This window comes from Eschrichtius robustus, chromosome 2 (genome assembly GCF_028021215.1).
Source record: "Eschrichtius robustus isolate mEscRob2 chromosome 2, mEscRob2.pri, whole genome shotgun sequence".
Classification (NCBI taxonomy): Eukaryota; Metazoa; Chordata; class Mammalia; order Artiodactyla; family Eschrichtiidae; genus Eschrichtius; species Eschrichtius robustus.
The window spans coordinates 60,824,195-60,842,547 of record NC_090825.1 but is presented as its reverse complement, the minus strand read 5'-3'; the positions used below and the strand labels follow the sequence as shown (position 1 = coordinate 60,842,547).

The 18,353-nt window shown below is 38.6% G+C and overlaps 2 protein-coding genes across 10 annotated transcripts in view; one reads left to right on the top strand and one right to left on the bottom strand.

Moving 5' to 3' along the window:
- Window positions 1-5,298, top strand: part of WDR41 (WD repeat domain 41) — a 48,464-nt gene extending 43,166 nt beyond the window's left edge. Inside the window, exon 13 of the mRNA XM_068535545.1 lies at window positions 958-5,298. Coding sequence (XP_068391646.1) covers window positions 958-1,110 — 153 coding nt within the window. The 3' untranslated portion in view covers window positions 1,111-5,298. The remainder of the gene's footprint in view (window positions 1-957) is intronic.
- Window positions 5,299-5,930: 632 nt separating this feature from the next.
- PDE8B (phosphodiesterase 8B) overlaps window positions 5,931-18,353 on the bottom strand; it is a 258,410-nt gene continuing 245,987 nt past the window's right edge. For all 9 annotated transcript variants that reach the window (XM_068535535.1, XM_068535542.1, XM_068535537.1 and 6 more), the window contains 4 exons: window positions 13,525-13,645; window positions 11,361-11,528; window positions 9,031-9,160; window positions 5,931-6,482 (listed from right to left, as the gene is read on the bottom strand). In XM_068535535.1, the coding sequence (XP_068391636.1) occupies window positions 6,373-6,482; window positions 9,031-9,160; window positions 11,361-11,528; window positions 13,525-13,645 (529 nt within the window). In that variant the 3' untranslated portion in view covers window positions 5,931-6,372. The remainder of the gene's footprint in view (window positions 6,483-9,030; window positions 9,161-11,360; window positions 11,529-13,524; window positions 13,646-18,353) is intronic.

Genomic DNA, 18,353 nt, shown 5'->3' with positions numbered 1-18,353 from the left:
TGTATGAGTTATTTCTTAGAAAACTCGCATCCTATTTTCCTATTTCTCTCCTTTATTTCACTCTTTCCCTCAAAGAGCTCATCCTTTTCATAGTTTCATTTATCTCCTCTCTAATACCAGCTCTCTACTCCATAGGATGCATGCTGCCTTCTCATCAACATTCCATTTTCCTGTTCTTACCTTCCAGCCTGTTCCTTAACTGGGCATGACCTTCCTTTTATTTGGAGAGTTTTATGTTTTTGAAGCTTTCTCTGACAATTTCATTCATTATTGATCTCTGCCTCCTTTTTCTGCATTTCTGTGGCAAATCATAGCCTGAACTATGTTATTTAGTACCTGATTACATCATCTTTAATTGGTACCCTTATTGTTTCAACTATGATTTGGTTTTCACAACTGAATTAGAACCTTCTTGAGGGTAGGGACCATAAGCATATAGATGACACCCAGTAAATGCTTAAAAGGATTGATTATGTCTCTGTTTTAGAGAGCTAAAGCCATTGTTTATCTTGGAGAATTTGGAATTCAGACATTTTATTGGTGGCCATTTTTGCATAAAAAAGAAGGCCAGTAAAAATGATTAAGTAAAAAGCAGGTTTGTTGGGACTTCTCCTGACAAAAAACTTAAAACCAATACTTGAGGAATTAGATAATGGTAAAATTTAGACGATACTTTGGGAATTCATGTACTTTACAAAAATAGCTGTTATAGTTCTGTAGTTGAGTAGTATTTACAAAGTTCTGATATTTAAAATACTAGATATTGGTCTACCATTTGTATGTGATTATCACTCACACTTAAAAATAACATTTCTCATGAAAGATACAGAGTTTTACAGTCAGATCCAAAGAAGTCTCCAAGGTACACATTTTAACAAGCACCTGTCTTAATCTAGTTAGTATTAGCCTCTTCTCCTTGAAGTTCCTATAATCAGTAATTAAAAATTTTTTTTACAGATGTTTCTGTACTTTGAAGATCATGGACTAGTGACATGTTCTGCTGATCATCTCATTATTTTGTGGAAAAATGGAGAACGAGAATCTGGATTGCGCAGCTTAAAGTTATTTCAAAAATTAGAGGAGAATGGTGACTTATATCTTGCTGTCTAGTTTAAGGAATTTGAACACCTGTGCATGAACCTTGAACAGCAAATATAGGGGTAATACTCTGAAAACCATTACCATATTAATCACTTAAATTTTGTAATATTTTTTTTCTTGTTACTCCATAAAATTCCAATTGTTTGAATTCTTTTTTCTGGGGCTGCAAACCAGCAACAAGTTGCTTCTCAGGTATTAGTACAGTCACCAAAGAATATAGCACAAGTTTTTCATTTGACTTTTCACATAGCAGTTACCTGAAACCATTGAAGGAATGGGTCTAATTTCAGCAGTGAATTTGCAGAAAGTGAAGTTTTCAGAGTTCATCACATATACCTGTTGAAGCAGAATTAAATTATACCACAGTGTCCTCACAGAGATAAATTTTTTATGCTCTGAAAAAAATTCTACACCAGAAATTATATGAGCTTATGTTTAATGAGGAGAAGAGTACTTGGAGCCTCTCACTCTCTTTAATGTAATTATATTGCCTCTAACTAAATTTTTATTCATCACCAGGGATTAGATTTTTAAAATATTACATGTAATTTCTTTCATTTAGCCTTTTTGGATTTTGAAATACCTGACTGTTCTCCAGAGTTAATATTTTAACTATACCTGTCATTCTTTTAAAGATTTATTCAAGGAACCTACTTTATGGAAATAAATATACATGATCATTATAGACGATATTTTGGGAGAAAGATGAAAAATCCAGTGAAGAGTAAATAGGTAGGATGTAGCATATCTTGAATTTAAACCCTGAGATATCCAGAAAACTGATGCCTCCCTGTAGGAAATGAAGATTCCCTAATAATTGTACTTTGTGCTGCTATTGAAGTGGTGAGTGCTGTGTTTTAAGCTTCTTAATTTGAACCTAGACCCTGGGAGGAGGTAGAAATAGAAATAACAGTATTTTTTATTTTTTGGTTTTCTTTAGAGCTGGTTTGATTAAGAATTCTTGTGATAAATTTAAATATATCCTTTCTCCTACAAATCCCCCTGGTCTTTAGTAACTCAATTTTCTAAACATGAAGCAAACCTGAATCTCTCACTGTTTTAACTACAGCTTTTTTTTTTTTGGTGCCAACTAATTTGTTTAAATCTTTTTTTTTTTTTAAATTCTAGCTACTAAAATCCCTATAAACTCAAATCAGGAGGAATCTTCTTATTAGGGTGTATTTTTCCCCCTAGCCTGAACAGCTATTGACTAGATGATTCTTGGTAATAGACCAGCAGCTGCCCCTCATATATGCCAGAGATGAGAGCTAGATCAGTAAAGTTACAGTGTTTCCAAAGTGCCTGATTCATCTTACCATTGGCTCAAATATGAAATGTTTGAGCCAGGCATCACTTATGAGAGTTTCTTGCAGACCACTGAGATTTAATCATCTTCATCACCCCATCAGCCTTAGAACACTCTTTCTCCCTTTTGGTACTAAAGAATAAAAATTAAAAAGTGTTCCATACATTAAAAAAATGGGTGGGTTTAATTGTGGAGTTAATCTTAAACTGCTGATGAAAGAATCGTATTGAAGTAAACACCAGGTGGCTGATGTGTCAGAGGACTAATCCTCCTCAAAGAACACTTTCTGGATTTATTTGTTCATCACACACACCCTAATGGAATCTTTGTAAATTGTTGTTTTCACTAGTTTTACCTTTGACAGTTGTTGTTTCCTCAACTGCCTACAAAGAAGTCTGGAAGAGCTATGGTCATCTATGCCAGACCAGTGCCATAATGTTATAAATAAGGAAGCTGAAGCCCAGTCAGGTAAGGCCTTCCAGTTAGTTAGCTCAATTCTCATTAGCATCAGTGAATGAATTTAAAAACAGAAATTGAACATGACTGGAATGAGAAAGAAGGGTTGTATGATTACCCCTTGAGCAAAAACCAGATAATGTTCATAGTAATTGTTTCTGTTTTAATTCACAATGAAAATATACCTTTATGGAGACATATAATAAAATTTATGTAACCTCCATTATATAATAGAAGAATGTGAATAGAAAAATTAGCACTGCCTTTTAGCCAACAGATTGTTGTTATCGTGGCATATTTGAGCAGTCATACTGAGGCACCTCTAAACTTTCATCCTGAAATTGGAACCTGGGTAGGATTCCTAAACCAGGCAGACATGCATTTTGGTCTGAGTGCATCAGATTATTGATCAGAGTCATTTTTAGGCTTTTAATTTTCCTCCATAGATGGACTTTCTCCTATTACCAGCTAGCTTTTTCTTTGGAGATTCTACTATTAGGTCATGAGTTTTAAAGTTTTCTTGAATTGTATAAGATGTTCAATGAATTATAAAAGGAATTCAAAGATTCTTAACTGCTTTTTTTCCTAATTTGTTCTGGATTAGTATGTAATAGTAATCTATTCACGTGAATGATACAAACCACAGGTGAGTTGGGGGAGCAAATAGTACTGAAAGTACCACTGTGAGTCCCTCTGTTATTAAAATCTAGAGGAAAGCCTCCAACCCATTCATGGGACCTTGATGGTTTTTGCTTTCATGAATGCCCTAAGGTCAGAGATGGAGTAAAACAGTGAGATGGGAAAATCTAGCAGGGACTCAGACTTGATGGCTGCTCACTAGTTGTATGCAGACTGCTGCAAAAAGTTAGAAGAATTAGAAGAATACAGCTATAACTAACTGAGGTTGATAAATATTATGTGCATTTTTTCCATTTCCCTAGCTTAGCTTTCAGTGCTGTTATATTTGCAACACCAGAAGTAATACTATGCAGGGGGCCTTGTCATTTTTATTTAAAAATACCCTTATTACCTCATTCTCTGGCTTACCCACATAACACAATCAAGAGCCTAAACTTGAGGGACATTGTATTTATCTTTCTCAAGTTGAGTGTGTTCTGATTAATAGATGAGGCTTGTTCTTTGCCCACAAGATTAACCAGTCCTAACTCTGAAGGCAAGCATATTTTAAAAATCTTAAATTGGAAGTAAAGAATAGCCTAATTAAATTATAGGGTTATTCTGGTCCTGGTAACAGTGTTTTATAACTAACTAACTAACTTCTGGTTAAGTAGTAGTAGTAATGTGACTTCTCTCTAGATTAGATCATGTTATATTTTCCTAAATTAATAGGGTTCCCCTCAACACAGACTTATGCTCAGTATGAGAGACAATTATAATAGTTTATACTCACTCACTCATCTGATACTCATACCATCTGAAAGACTATTTGGAGGAAAGCACTATTTAGTTAGCAACTCAGTAGAAGATTACACCATAGTAGATTACACTGATAAAGAGCAGAGCTATGCTGAAGCTTTAGTACCTGGCAGTGTTAATATGAAATTAATTTGAAATTATACTGAGTCAGCTCTAACAAACATTCACATTGAAAAATGTCAGACATCTGATGAATGTCACTTACCAAATGGAACCAAAAGCAAGACGGTCAAGAAAAGATTGTCGTTGCCTCAGGCAAGCTTCTGAAGCCTAGGCAAATTATTTAGCTCCTTAAAATGGGATTCTGACATCCTGAATTTAATGTGTTCTGAAAACAAAGCGTGTGACTCATGAAATAAAGAACACTAAACCGAAATACTGAAATTATGAAAAATTTAGGCCAAAGAGGTAAAATAAAAACAGCTGTTAGGAATGAAAAATGGCTGTAGGAATTTAGTTACAAGTACTTCACAAAAACATTTTCATCACATTTACATAGTGCAGCATTACAATACAAAGCTAGCTGCTGTCCTGACCAAGCAAGTTCTCTTACCATCTAACAAAAATAATTTAGGTACATTTCTTTGCATGGAATTGTCATATATGTTTCCATTTGTTGGTACAAAACATAGAAAAAAACATTGGCATGTTTTGTAGTGATAAGTAATTTTTCCCCCATGTACTAGTTCCAAGTGTTCTGCATTCCAATTTTCATTTGAAAAAAGTAACTAACTACTGGTTCAGTTAATTTAGTCTGTTTGTTTATACCTCTTAGAAATGCAGCATGAAGTACAGAGAATTTGAAAGAAAAAGATTTTGTTTACGGAATCTCTAATTTATAATACATAGAGAAGGGTTGGCTGGTAAAAGAGAAAAGAAAATCTCAAGTCTGACTTCATGTAGACCACAGAAAGTTGTGAAAAGAGCTGTATAAAAATATGCACTTGTGCTTTAGAAGCTTTTAGCATACAATTAATAGCTTAAAATAGTATTTACTGCTTCCCCATATGCTATTTTCTGATATATTTACACACCTTGCAATCTTTTTTTCATCATTAAAGCAAAATGGCATGATCTTAAATATAGATAGGTTAAAAACATCTGAACCTTAAAACTTCCTCTGTCTCCTCAGTACTCGGCACAACGTACTCCATGGACTTAAACCCAGAAAATTTAGATTGCTTTAATAAAAATTTTAAACAGCAAATGTATATAAATTTTTTTTTTTTAAAAAAAGCTTGTCCAAGGGCATTCAGATTAATGGCTTGTATATAATACCTACTATAGTGCCTTGTAACTGCCTCTGTAAACCAGAAATAAAGGGAAAAAGCTCTTGGATTCCCCCCAGACAAGATGTCACTTCCTTCCCCATCATGGTTGGCTTTCTGTTAAGATGAATCCCTTTTGTAGGAGAGAGGACTACACAGGCTGCTGATACCAGTCTAGAGAAGGCACTCAACCAGGCCAAGACAGACTGTGTTCTAACTTGGGTGTTACACCGTTGATCAGAACCACCTAGCCATGGAGGCTCTGAAGCTAACTAGTTTATCAGCAGTTTGGTCCTAGTTGTTTTGCTCACTTTATATGGGTTTTTTTTCTTATTCTTATGAACCTTTTAGATTGATGATGCTCTTGAGGAAAATAGTCAAGCTAAACAGTGATGGTGACTTTCATGGTAAAAGATGAGCTAAACCACTAGCTAAGCTACATGGTCCATCATCCACAGAGATGGTGGGCTCGTGGGCACCAAGTTTTTGCTGCATGTCTCCTGCTAGTTACAGTGAATCAGCTGCAGGGTTTGATGAGGGCAGACAGGATGACAGCAGGGCAAAGGATTTTGCCATGTGTTTGTTCTGTCACTAAGTGATTGTTCAAAAGAACATATTTTTCTTCATGGAACATAATTTTCTAAAAATGAAACTTGGGAAGTTGAATGATTCAAAGTCAGATATTAAACATTAGCTCCTTAACCTACACCTGTCATTTTCATTATGAAGGAAAGCCTCTTGTTTACACTACTGTGATTCACAGTGCCCTTTGTAGATCAAGAGGTCACCTTCTCTGTCTTGGCTTTAGCTGTCAGATGGAAGCCTCAGACTTTTGCACTTTAGGTCATCTAACGTCTTCCAGTGTTTGTAGTTATCGGCCAAATGTTGCATCAGGGTTGGCAGGTGTGCAAAGGCTGCAAGGATATAAGAGAATAAAAAGAAGCCTGTTAAGTTAGATTCCAGGAGCATTTATAAGGTTGGGGCTCTGTGGGACAAATTTGGGATCAGAATTGGAGGAGAGGTACCCTAGGTTAGGCCTAAGGTGAACACAGAAACATGAGAAGGATGAGTTACTAAACACTGGTTTCTGAAATATGAACAGGTCCTTTTAACTAAAAATTGATAACAAAAGATCAGAAAGAGAAATTAAAGAAACAATGCCATTTACCATCACATCAAAAAGAATAAAATACCTTGGAATAAACCTACCTAAGGAGGCAAAAAAACCTGTGCTCTGAAAACTATAAGATGTTGATGAAAGAAATCAAAGATGACACAGACACATGGAAGGATACCATGTTCTTGGATTGGAAGAATCAATATTGTGAAAATGACTATACCACCCAAGGCAATCTACAGATTCAGTGCAATCCCTATCAAGATACCAATGACATTTTTCACAGAACTAGAACGAAAATTTTTTTAATTTGTAAGGAAACACAAAAGACCCTGAATAGCTAAAGCAATCCTGAGGAAGAAAATCAGAGCTGGAGGAATCGGGCTCCCTGGCTTCAGACTATACTTCAAAGCTACAGTAGTCAAAATGGTATGGTACTGGCACAAAAACAGAAGTATAGATCAATGGAACAGGACAGAAAGCCCAGAAATAAACCCATGCATCTATGGTCAATTAATCGACGACAAAGGAAGCAAGAATATACAATGGAGAAAAGACAGTCTCTTCAAAAAGTGGTGCTGGGGAAACTGGACAACTACATGTAAAAGAATGAAACTAGAACATTCTGTAACACTAATAAACTCAAAATGGATTGAAGACCTAAATGTAAGGCTGGCTACTATAAAACTCTTAGAGGAAAACATAGGCAGGACATTCTTCACCATAAATTCCAGCAGTATCTTTGCATCCACCTTGTACCTAGAGTAATGAAAATAAAAACAAAAATAAACAAATGGGACCTAATTAAACTTAAAAGCTTTTGCACAGCAAAGGAAACCATAGACAAAACGAAAATACAACCCATAGAATGGGAGAAAATATTTGCAAACGAAGCAACCAACAAGGGATTAATCTCAAAAATATACCAATAGTTCATGCAGCTCTGTATCAAAAAAAAAAAAAAAAAAATCAAAAAACGGGCAGAAGATCTATATAGACATTTCTCCAAAGAAGACATACAGATGGCCAAAAAGCACATGAAAAGATGCTCAACGTCACTCAATGAGAAATGCAAATCAGAACCACAATGAGGTATCACCTCACACCAGTCAGAATGGCCATCATTAAAAAGTCTACAAATAACAAATGCTGGAGAGGGTGTAGAGAAAAGGGAACCCTCCTACACTGTTGGTGGGAATGTAAATTGGTGCAGCCACTATGGAAAACGGTATGGAGGTTCCTTAAAAAACTAAAAATAGAGCTACCATATGACCCAGCAATCCCATTCTTAGGCATATACCCAGAGAAGACCATAATTCAAAAAGAGACATGCACCCCAATGTTCACTGCAGCACTCTTTACAGTAGCCAGGACATGGAAGCAACCTAAATGTCCGTTGACAGATGAATGGATGAAGAAGATGTGGTGTGTGTATATATATATATATATACATATATACACACACACACACACACACAATGGAATATTACTCAGCCATGAAAAAGAGTGAGATAATGCCATTTGCAGCAACATGGATGGACCTAGAGATTATCATACTAAGTGAAGTAAGTCAGAAAGACAAATATCATATGATATCACTTATATGTGGAATCTGAGAAAAAAGTGGATACAATTGAACTTATTTACAAAACAGAAATAGACTCACAGACTTTGAAAACAAATTTATGGTTACCAAAGGGGAAACACGGGGGAAGGAACAAATTAGGAGCTTGGGGTTAACATATATACACTACTATATATAGAATAGATAACAAGAATCTACTGTATAGCACAAGGAACTCTACTCAGTGTTCTGTAATAACCTATATGGGAAAAGGATCTGAAAAAGAATGGATATATGTATATGTATAACTGAATCACTTAGCTGTACACCTGAAAGTAACCCAACATTGTAAATCAACTATACTCCGATATTAAATTCAAAAAAATTAAAGATCTTAAAAAAATGAAAAGCTGTTTATCAACTGATATTACGAAAAGAATCTGTGATTCAGAGTAGACTTAGTATATTTTATGTTCTCTCTAGAATTTCCTCCAATGATAGAATAAAACTCCTGTAAGCTTTGGAAACATGTCCTTGGAAGAGTTGAACACCTGTTTATCCAGTTACCAAACATCCACTGAGTCTTCCATACACATGGTTTGTGCTGAGGACACACAAAGTGTTCATGCACCCCCACCACACCTGGCCACAAGCAGCTGACTTTTTCCTTTAAGTTACATTTCGTTTACACCTTTAGGCCCAGCCTCTGTCATTAAAGGTAACCATCATAAAGTATAGCAAAATATTCTGTTTGTGGGTAACAAAACAGGAACTGTCTTACCATCCCAAGCATCAAACATGTCTGTTATGAAGTAGTCAATAAAGGAGATCTGGGACTTGGGGATGCTACAGGTATTCCGGTCAAACACTGGCATCACTACAGGTAGCCCCTGTCTCTTCTCTTCATCAGTCTGTAAGAAATAACACAGGGCTGTGGGGCACATAAGGAGCTGTCACAGTAACATCTAGTTTGTCAGAACCACTCTGTGAAAATGGGTCATAATCCAGTTGTATCTATGAAGGAATTGGCTTGGCAAGGTCCCGAGGCTTATATAAGACAACCACCTGATGAGCTACAGTGACTGGATTCAGGTCTTCTGACTCTCAAATGTGTTATGCTATCCTACAGCCCCTCCTGAAGCACTTACCTCAGGATTCATACCCCCTTTTCTGAGATCTGTTTTCATGATCGCAATGTCAAGACTATTTTCAAAGCAACACTAATAATACTAAGTGGCATTTATACTGAGGGTACAGGAGCAATGGTGTGTTTAAAACTGCTGACGCCTTAGCGTGAATCAAAGAACTGGCACCAAGCTGTACAAATAGTCATTGTATTATTCACTTGTCACATGCTTGCAGTTTAAAAAGAAAGCCAGTTTCACTTAAGAATGTCTTCATTAAAGTAGTAAGAATTATTAATCTTATTAAACTTGACCTTTGAAAATACGTGTTTTTAATATTGTGTGTGACAAAATCGGAAGTACATACAAAGCCCTTGTGCTGCACATCAACGTATTATGGTAGTCTGGATGAAAAGCAGTTAGGCAGTTGAGCTGAACTAGCTTCTTTTTTTCATGAAATAACTATGTTTTACTCAAAAGAATGACAAACTATGAGATTTTTCAGATTGGGGTATTGGTCATGCAATTCTCAAGATATGTGTAAATCTGAGTATTTTGCACATTAGAGTGTATGTTTATATGCGTAAGGTCATAATTCACTGGGCTGAAATTGAGATCCACATTTACTGGTAGTATGCTGAGCCAGAGGCTGGCTGATCAGAGACCTCATTTGTAACCTGATTTTTAGGTCACATTGTCTTGTGAACATTAGTACTTTCCTTTCTGGGAAAAGGACACCTAAACAGGGAGATTACATTAAAGAACTTAAAAGTGGTTCTTTCCCGTTCCCCATTCACATACTTTGAGAATAACTAGGAGTAGGATTTTAAGTCTTCTCTGTGGATCCTGGGAAGCCCCGTTAATGGCCTCCTACCAGTTTTTGGCTCAGCTTGCTCATTTCAGGTCAGTCGATTAGGCAGCCTTAAAATAGCCACTGCTGTTCAAGGAGTAGTTTGGGTTTTTTCCCCTTTCTTTCTGGCAAGCTCAGAACTGCTTGTCCTATTTTTCTCTGATTCATGGGCTCTCTTCCCATCCTTGAAAGCTGCACGTAACTTACTGGGTCCTTGGCTGGCCTTTGCCCCTGCCAACCCTTTTAGACATTATCAGCTATTCTTTTATCCTCCCTCAGCGGTACGTTCCAGCCATATTGGCACACAACCCTCCCCCCCGCCCCCTGTCCCCAAATTCATTACTTGTAGCTACTTGTGACATGTTTGTCTTTTCTATCACAAATAATAAACATTAGTCCTTAGAGCCTCTTCTTTGAAAGTAGGCCTCTTTTAAATGGCATCTTGTGTTCTACTACGTTATTCTCCTTTAATTCCTCTTCACACTGCCAAAGTTGCTGTTTTCCTTATATAAAAATTCTGTTTTTCCTCCCTACTAATTTTGCTCATAACCCTTTGTACTCCCAGAATTCTCCCAGAATGTCCTTTCCCATTTCTAAATTTTGAAATCCTTCAGAAAAAACAAAAACAAAAATACCAGCTCTAACACCTTTTCCACAAAGCCCTTTTTTTATCTAGAAAAAAAACTCTTTCTGAACTCTTAGGACTTAACATATACCTCCTTTAGAAGTGTTTTCATTTGTTTTTAATTTACCAATGTATGGACCTGTTTATGTCTATCTCCCTACCCTACTGTATTATGAGCTACCCATGGGCAAAGATGTGTCTTATGTCTATGTTCCCCAGACTGCACCATGGAGATGATAATCTAGTGAATGAATGAAGGATTTCCCAGTTTTTGTGGAAATTCAGGATCTAAAAATTTGAGGATGAAAAGATACTTCCAAAGGCTCAGTTTATCCCCCTTCCCCTAGAGAGAGTTTAGTTAGTGACCAGCCACATCAGTTAGTCTCTTGAGGGACCAGATTTCTGTTCCAGGCAGGGGTGAGCCATTGCTTTCCAGGGAGGAGTCATTTATTTACTGTGACCCGGGTCCATTCCCAGAAGGGAGGTGGAGCTTCCCTAGAGAGGCAGCACACCTGTGCAAAGTACTCCTCGGAGATCCTTCCGGCCCATTCGATACATAGGTCCAGGGGGCGGCATGGATTGGCCACGTCAGCACACTTAATCATCATGCGCTTAATCAGGATTTGATTTTCAGGAAAGTTCTTCCCAATAGGGTTGCATTCACAGTCACTGCCTTCAATCTGGAAAACAGTTGGTCACATCAGGGTTGTTTCAATATGATGGTGAAGCCCACAAGGGCCAGCTGACCAGATATTAGATGGCAGTCACCCAGGCAAACTTAGGCATGAGACTTGATGAAGGAGGTCTTCCCATCCTTAATTCCATATATGATACATTGATATATTCTTGGGGACGGGGAGCAGTCAAGCAATACAAACACATAGAGCTTAAAAGGTTGAAGTCCCTATCACCACCCATCCACAACCTCTCTTTCATCCTCTTCCCCAGAGGTAGCTGCTACAAAGCAGGGATTTTGTTTTGTTTTGTTTTTAATAATTTGGTATGTAATCTTAAGGAAGAAGAGCTTTTCTCCCAGTTTTATCAGGAAATGTGTAAAAGCACGAATTCCACTTTTTAATACATTAAAGATGGGGAAATGCCACAAACATGTGACCCTTCAATTATTTCTTGATTTCTTTCTACTTAATATGCCTGACAGCTCCCTCTCTCCTGTGACCTTCTGTCCCACCCCCAGTTACCCACCTCCTCCCACTTTGTTCTTTCTCTTAAGGTATGTGTCCACTCATGCTTTCCATGCTGCTCTTCTGGCTGGGTGGTAGGGAGGGTGAGACATGTAAGTGTTGGGGGTACTAGGAGCAGAAAGTGGGCCAAGGCAGGAGCAGGTATATTCAGCCATGTTAAAAAGACTGGTTGTACACTAATACCTACCTAGTGATGGATGTCAGCGGTCCAGAGCCAAGTGGCCAGGTCTGTGAGTAGGCTTTTGTAAATGTGACAACAGGCCAATTACACAAAACCTAGAAGACTACGATTCCCTGATTTCAAAGATACCATGGAACTGACTGTGTAAACATCTAATTAGCTCTCCAGAGCTCTGCCAAGCTGAAGGACTGTATGACATTTAAGGATTTTTTTGTTTTCTTTTGGAACTGGACCTATTTATTAAACCATCAATGGGCAGAATTATATTCTGAAGGTTGGTATTTTGATTACTTACCATTGGGAAGATACTGCTTGCTATAGTTACTGCGGTACATAAATCTCAACAGAGTTGGGGGCTTACTTGGATAGATGACCTTCCCAACTCTAAATTCTATGATTCTGTATAATTTCCCCCTCTTAAATCCCCAGATCCTTGCTCCCATAAGTCCTCTGTGGAAGGTGAGGGTCCTGGCATTGTGCTGTGGAATCCCTGGGGGATGGAGCAGAACACAGGTGAGGCGGACACTGTTCCTCCATCCAGGCTGGTCATGTGATGGGTCCTACACAGATAGTTTCCTTACTGATCATCACATTACATCTAAGACAGCCATTCCTCATTCATCCACATATGCAGCCCTCATACAGTAATGAGTGAAAAGCTCTTCTAACTTTATGGGGCTATGAACAGCTTTACGGTATGAGAGGGCAGTTGATCTCATTTTAAACAGTAAGAGATGTGAACTTATGTCCATGTTCCTAAAACCCAAGTTTGTAGGGACCTTAAGGCAGGTCTAAGGTACATCAGTAAATTTTAAAAAGGAGAAAGACTTGTAGTTTTGTTTTCAACTAGTCACTCCCAATTTAACTTTCTGTAGTTTTTAGATACTGATAGGCTTTTAATGCAAATCAGCAGGATTATAGTTCTTTAAAACATCTAATTTTGCGGTCTCCCAAGAGCTCAAAGAACAGAGAACTAGAAAGGCTCTGATTCCCCTAAAATGCCACCATTTATTCCAGTCTCTGCTGTCTGCAGGCTCCTTTCATCATAGACTTTGGGCCTACTTCCTTTTGTCACTGCTGGCTTTATCTCAGGGCCTTTCTTTCAAGGAGCTCAGAGTTGCTGTGGACACTCTCAATCTATTCTTGTCCTTAGGGAAAACAAGTGACCAGTACTTTCAGCCTTCTTTACCAACTCCAAGCAAATAACCATCTTGTATTCAAGATGCTTTGAGGCCAGAGTAGGCTCTAATGGAAATACATTCTGGTGTATCTTATTACATGGGAAATGCTTACCTCAGCTGCCATTGGCTTGTTGATGCTGTTCACAAATTTGTTCACATGTTCAAAGTGTTTTGTCATCTCTGTTGCTAAAACCATATCAATAATAGCCTGGCGCAGTGTTCGATAATGGTTCCTAAAATAACCAGAAGACAAAGCGTCTTGTTCACATCATGTCCCGAATTAGAACTGTTCTACCATTTCACCACACTTCCCACAATCTAGGAGGAAGCTAGGGGCACAGAGTTAATAAGTGAAGATCACAAAAAAGTTTACCTGCTTATCTTCCTACTAAGCCAGGACTTGGTGACACTATTCCATTTTCCCCAGTGACAGCTGACCTTCATATGATTTATGAGTATAAAAAAAAAAAAGAAATAAGTGTCCCAAGGGCACTTACTTCACAAGATGATTCCCTTCTACCTTTCCTTGGCAATATCAAAACAGTGAGGTGAAAGGAAATGACAAGTTCCTTCCCTACAAGGCTAGTACAGCAACCTGGTGAGCTGTCCCATGGCATTCAGCGCAGACACAGTGATTCTTGTTACAGAGAAGTGTCATTATTTCTTTTGATGATGGCATTGGAAGAAAGTTTTCCAAATAATGAGCAGTTCTCTAGATTGCAATTAGATAGAAGTTGTAATGGAAGGAGCAACAACCCTGCTCAAAATCACCCAGTTCGTATCATCTTTTTCTAACTTCAAGAGCCAGAATGGGGAACTGAAAAAAATTGAATAAAATTGGCTATTGGCAAGAATTCTTCCTATGAAAGTTTGAAAAACAATACTTGATACTGATGAAGCCTTCAGTTGAAGGGAAATAACTGGTCTCCATATTTTCTCAGGTTTCTGGAGACCAAACAGATAGGTTCAGGTTCATGCTGACAAGTGATCCTTGAGGCCTGAGTGAGCTCTGAGCTCCCTGTGTACTGCCCTTTCTCAGGGGGCTGCACTCCAGCCTGGCTGGTGCTATGTAGGAAATACTCATAGCTTGATGGCAGGGTGGTGGCTGGCGAGAGGAATTGCTCCTATCTGTTCACATTTGGCCAACTCACCAGAGGGGGAAACCTTGCCCCACCCTGTGGACTCCAGGAGCTCTGCTGGGACCGTGGAACACTGTCTCCTCGTGAGTTAGGATTTTAAGTGACCGAAAATTGAGCTGGGGAAACATGGGTAAGGATACATTTTCCTCAGGTTACACCAAAGACAGGATGTCCTTTTGAGAGGATAAAAATATCTGCTACATTTGTTAGTAGTATAATCAATATTTATAGAGTGCTCTGCAGTGTATAAAACATTTTCATGAACTCATTGAAGACCAGATGGAGTTTAAAAAGATGAACAGTCTAAGCAGAGAATGGAGGAGGGCTGGCTGCACATCAAAGAAATCTATGTGGTCAACGTTTGTGTACATCTTTATGAAAATGTCCTTGCAGCACCTGTGAACATTTAGCAGGGAGTGCTCGCCTCGTGAAGCAGCTCAGGGTAAAGGCACGGCCGCCAAAGTAGGAGTGAGAGCAACGTTAATGCCGGGAGGGAAACCCCAAAGAGGCCGCAGCTGCAGGAGGCCGGAGTCCTGGCCGCTGCTGGCCTTCCCTGAGGGCTTCGACCAGGCCCCGCAGGCTGCACAGCAGCTGAGCGCCACCCGCCTCACGGACCCTGTCCTGCCTCACGTCGCCAACCCAGTCGCCCTGTTGCCAGAATGAGCTGAATTCTGAAAATTGCTCAGCAGGACCAGGCATAGCACGGGCCTCTTCTCTTGTGGTTTCACTTGCCAAGACCACTATCTTGATAATTCTGAGCTCTTCTCACAAGTGTTCATCCAGGGGCATCTACCCCAGCCATGTGGCTGACAGGGTCTTGGTGCTCCGGCCTGGTGTCAGGCCAGAGCCGCTGACGTGGGAGAGGTGAGTTCAGGAAACAGGACCACCAGAGGCCTCCCAGCCCCACGTAGTATCAATCAGCGAGAGTTCTCTCAGAGATCTGCGTCTCAACGCTATGACCCAGTTCCACCCAACTGCCAGCAAGCTCTAGTGCTGGATGCCCCATGCCAAACAACTAGCGAGACAGGAACGCAACCCCACCCATTAGCAGAGAGGCTGCCTAAAATCATACTAAGTTCACAGACATCCCAAAACACACCATCGGATGCAGCCCTGCCCACCAGAAAGACAAGATCCAGCCCCACCCATCAGAACACAGGCACCAGTCCCCTCCACCAGGAAGCCTACACAAGCCACTGAACCAACCTCACCCACTGGGGGCAGACACCAAAAACAACGGGAACTATGAACCTGCAGCCTGCGCAAAGACCCCAAACACAGTAAGGTACACAAAATGAGCAGACAGAGAAATATGCAGCAGATGAAGGAGCAAGGTAAAAACCCACCAGACCAAACAAATGAAGAGGAAATAGGCAGTCTACCTGAAAAAGAATTCAGAGTAATGATAGTAAAGATGATCCAAAATCTGGGAAATAGAATGGAGAAAATACAAGAAATGTTTAACAAGGACCTAGAAGAACTAAAGAGCAGACAAACAATGACAACACAATAAGTGAAATTAAAAATTCTCTAGAAGGAATCAATAGCAGAATAACTGAGGCAGAAGAACGGATAAGTGACCTGGAAGACAAAATAGTGGAAATAACTACTGCATAGCAGAATAAAGAAAAAAGAATGAAAAGAATTGAGGACAGTCTCAGAGACCTCTGGGACAACATTAAATGCACCAACATTTGAATTATAGGGGTCCCAGAAGAAGAAAAGAAAGGGTCGGAGAAAATATTTGAAGAGATTATAGTTGGAAACTTCCCTAACATGGGAAAGGAAATAATCAAGTCCAGGAAGCACAGAGAATCCCACAGAGGATAAATCCAAGGAGAAACATATTAAACTATCAAAAATTAAATACAAAGAAAAATGTTACAAGCAGCAAGGGAAAAGCAACAAATAACATACAAAGGAATCCCCATAAAGTTATCAGCTGATTTTTCAGTGGAAACTCTGCAGGCCAGAAGGGAGTGGCAGGATATACTTAAAGTGATGAAAGGGAAAAACCTACAACCAAGATTACTCTGCCCAACAAGGATCTCATTCAGATTCGACGGAGAAATTAAAACCTTTACAGACAAGCAAATTTAAGATAGTTCAGCACCACCAAACCAGCTTTACAACAAATGCTAAAGGAACATCTCTTGGCAAGAAACACACGAGGAGGAAAAGACCTACGAAAACTAACCCAATACAATTAAGAAAATGGTAATAGGAACATACATATCGATAATTACCTCAAATGTAAATAGATTAAATGCTCCAACCAAAGGACACAGACTGGCTGAATGGATACAAAAACAAGACCCGTATATATGCTGTCTACAAGAGACCCACTTCAGACCTAGGGACACATACAGACTGAAAGTGAGGGGACGGAAAAAGATATTCCATGCAAATGGAAGTCAAAAGAAAGCTGGAGTAGCAATTCTCATATCAGACAAAAATAGACTTTAAAATACAGACTATTACAAGAGGCAAAGAAGGACACTACATAATGATGAAGGGATCAATCCAAGAAGAAAATATAACAGTTGTAAATAGTTATGCACCCAACATAGGAGCACCTCAATACATAAGGCAAATGCTAACAGCCATAAAAGGGGAAATCGAGAGTAACAAAATCATAGTAGGGGACTTTAACACCCCACTTTCACCAATGGACAGATCATCCAAAATGAAAGTAAATAAGGAAACACAAGCTTTAAATGATACATTAAACAAGATGGACTTAATTGATATTTATAGGACATTCCATACAAAACCAACAGAATACACTTTCTTCTCAAGTGCTCATGGAACATTCCCCAGGATAGATCAAATCTTGGGTCACAAATCAAGCCTTGGTAAATTTAAGAAAATTGAAATCTAATCACGTATCTTTTCCAACTGCAATGCTATGAGACTAGATATCACTTATAGAAAAAACTGTAAAAGAAACAAACACTTGGAGGCTAAACAATATGCTACTAAATAACCAAGAGATCACTGAAGAAATCAAAGAGGAAATCAAAAGATACCTAGAAACAAATGACAATGAAAACACAACGACCCAAAACCTATGGGATGCAGCAAAAGCAGTTCTAAGAGGGAAGTTTATAGCAATACAATCCTACCTCAAGAAACAAAATCTCAAATAAACAACCTAACCTTACACCTAAAGCAGTTAGAGAAACAAGAACAAAAAACCCCCCAAAGTTAGCAGAAGGAAAGAAATCATAAAGATCAGATCAGAAATAAATGAAAAAGAAATGGAGATGATAGCAAAGATCAATAAAACTAAAAGCTGGTTCTTTGAGAAGATAAACAAAATTGATAAACCATTAGCCAGACTTACCAAGAAAAAAAGGGAGAAGACTCAAATCAACAGAATTAGAAATGAAAAAGAAATAACAACTGACACTGCAGAAATACAAAGGATCATGAGAGATTACTACAAGCAACTATATGCTAATAAGATGGACAACCTGGAAGAAATGGACAAATTCTTAGGAAAGCACAACCTTCAGAGACTGAACCAGGAAGAAATAGAAAATAAAAACAGACCAATCACAAGCCCTGACATTGAAACTGTGATTAAAAATCTTCCAACAAACAAAAGCCTAGAACCAGATGGCTGCACAGGCCAATTCTATCAAACATTTAGAGAAGAGCGAACACCTGTCCTTCTCAAACCCTTCCAAAATATAGCAGAGGGAGGAACACTCCCAAACTCATTCGACGAGGCCACCATCACCCTGATACCAAAACCAGACAAAGATGTCACAAAAAAAGAAAACTACAGGCCAATATC